The following is a 1,951-nucleotide window of genomic DNA, read 5'->3' as shown; positions in this document are numbered from 1 at the left end:
ATCGGACAAAGTCTCGAGCCATGTCGCCCAATGTAAGCCACCCATCGACATTTTGACGACCATGCCAGTCCAAAGCTGCCCCAGTTAGGCTTTTTACCGAAATATGCCATCATCACGTCATCGTTTTCTCCAACAATCCTCATTTCGTTGCAATAGACCCTCATGTGGGCTACCGGGTCTCCACGCCCATCATACAGGTTGAATTTTGGTACTTTGAATCCTGCGGGCAGGCGGGTGTCATGTGGCACAATCAGTTCTTTGCAAGTCATGTTACCCTGGCCTTCCACTCTTTGCTTGTCCCTTGAGGACAGTTCTATACTTTTCAGCTTTTTGGGCATCCTATCTCGCCCTTCTCTTCCTGTAACCTTTTCATTCCTGTCATGGAGCTCATCTCGGGATATGACAGGAGGGCAATTTTGGGTAGTAGTAACTGAGGGATGAGCGGTAAAGCTACTAGGGTAGTTGGGACGAGTGTAATAAGCGGGTGTGTCTGGAGAATATTGAGGATCATCTGGTATTGTGTTGGGAGTTTGGGTAAGGGTAGCGTCTGGGAAATTTAGTGGTGGCGGAGGTGGCGCCTTCCCAGTCATCCAGGCTTGATACATGTCTGTCATATGTTGTCTTAGCATCCGCACCTCGTCAGCCAACCCATTATCTTGTTCCACCAACTGTTGTCGGGCACCAGTATCAACCAACTCAGTTCTCTTGTTGTTTGCCATTGCCTTTTGTCCTTGTGTTGTACAGAAGAGTTACCACTTTCAAACCACAAACCAACCGCCTTTCTGGAATTGGAACAAATGAAACCATCACGTTAGCGTTAGGGCAACTAACACATTGGTAACAGTCTTTTGATCGGTCGCATGCGTCATCCCGGTCTTTTCCTTATTTCCGATTGTAAAGTCTTTCTTCTTATGTTCTCCTTCTTGTTTTTCACTCTTGCCTTTGTCTTCTCTCGTTCCTATTTCCTTCCTCTCTTCTAGTTTTCTTTTTCCGCTTCTTTTCTGTTCTTTTCGCCTTTTGTGGTTTTCCTCTCTTTCTCGTTTTTTTTTTGTTTTTTTTTTCTCTTGGTTATGGTCGAATCCTATGGAGATTGCCTACGTATCACGACCCCGCGTGAATCAGACCGAGCGTAGTTCTTGCAAAGTAGAAGCAAATTTTTTTTTTTTTTGGATTTTCATTTTATTGATAGCAAGTATGTCCATTACAAAGACTCAAAACTGACAGATTAAACAACTAACAGACTCTAATGCAGAAAAGAACTACTGACTCCACCATCCCTATTCCATTTAAACGAAAGTACAGACTCAATCAACTGACGGACTTTTAAGGAAATACGGACTCCAGTAGAAAAGGAAATACAGACTCAAATGATCAACTCTGGTGGAAAAGGAAACACAGACTCAAAAGACAACCACGAATGTATTAAAGCTCCTGGCGCCCGCGGGACATCGTTCGGTCTCGCCGCGGGCCTATATGCAAGTTCCCCTTTTTTTTGAATCGTGCTCATCCTTCACATTTATTAAGGTGATTTAATCACTTATTTTGACCTAAAAGAAAACAAATGACACTGTTTTTGTTCAAATTTCCAGTTTTAAAACAAATGGCCGGTTTTGCAGTTACGGCCTTTCAACACTTCGGGGAGAAGATTTTAAGGCTGTGCCTGCTAACCGTTGAAACTGACTCAGGGTGGCTGTTCTTGCAAAAACAGCCTTCCGGTGCTCTTTTGGGACATTCGGCTTATTTTGAACAAGAATGGCATCACCCGACTTATTTTGTGACAAAATTAAAATTTTGGTATTTTGGCTATTTTTGCAAAAGGGTGGTTGGGACCCGATGAGGGTTGCCTACGTATCTCACATCCGGTGAGAATCAAACCAGCGTAGTTCGGTAAATAAATCTAACTATTTTTGAAAACACCCCTAATGTGAAAATACAACCCCCCCCCCACCCC

At 43.6% G+C, this 1,951-nt stretch overlaps 1 protein-coding gene across 1 annotated transcript in view; it reads right to left on the bottom strand.

The window, feature by feature from the left end:
* The window catches only part of LOC109222135, a 17,676-nt gene extending 16,869 nt beyond the window's left edge, over nt 1-807 (bottom strand). Inside the window, exons 1-2 of the mRNA XM_019386536.1 lie at nt 754-807; nt 275-668 (exon numbers count right to left, since the gene is read on the bottom strand). Of these exons, the coding sequence (XP_019242081.1) occupies nt 275-668; nt 754-807 (448 nt within the window). The remainder of the gene's footprint in view (nt 1-274; nt 669-753) is intronic.

This window comes from Nicotiana attenuata, chromosome 2 (genome assembly GCF_001879085.1).
Source record: "Nicotiana attenuata strain UT chromosome 2, NIATTr2, whole genome shotgun sequence".
NCBI lineage: Eukaryota > Viridiplantae > Streptophyta > Magnoliopsida > Solanales > Solanaceae > Nicotiana > Nicotiana attenuata.
Note: the sequence above shows the minus strand (reverse complement) of the source record. Positions and strands in the feature narration are given on the sequence as shown.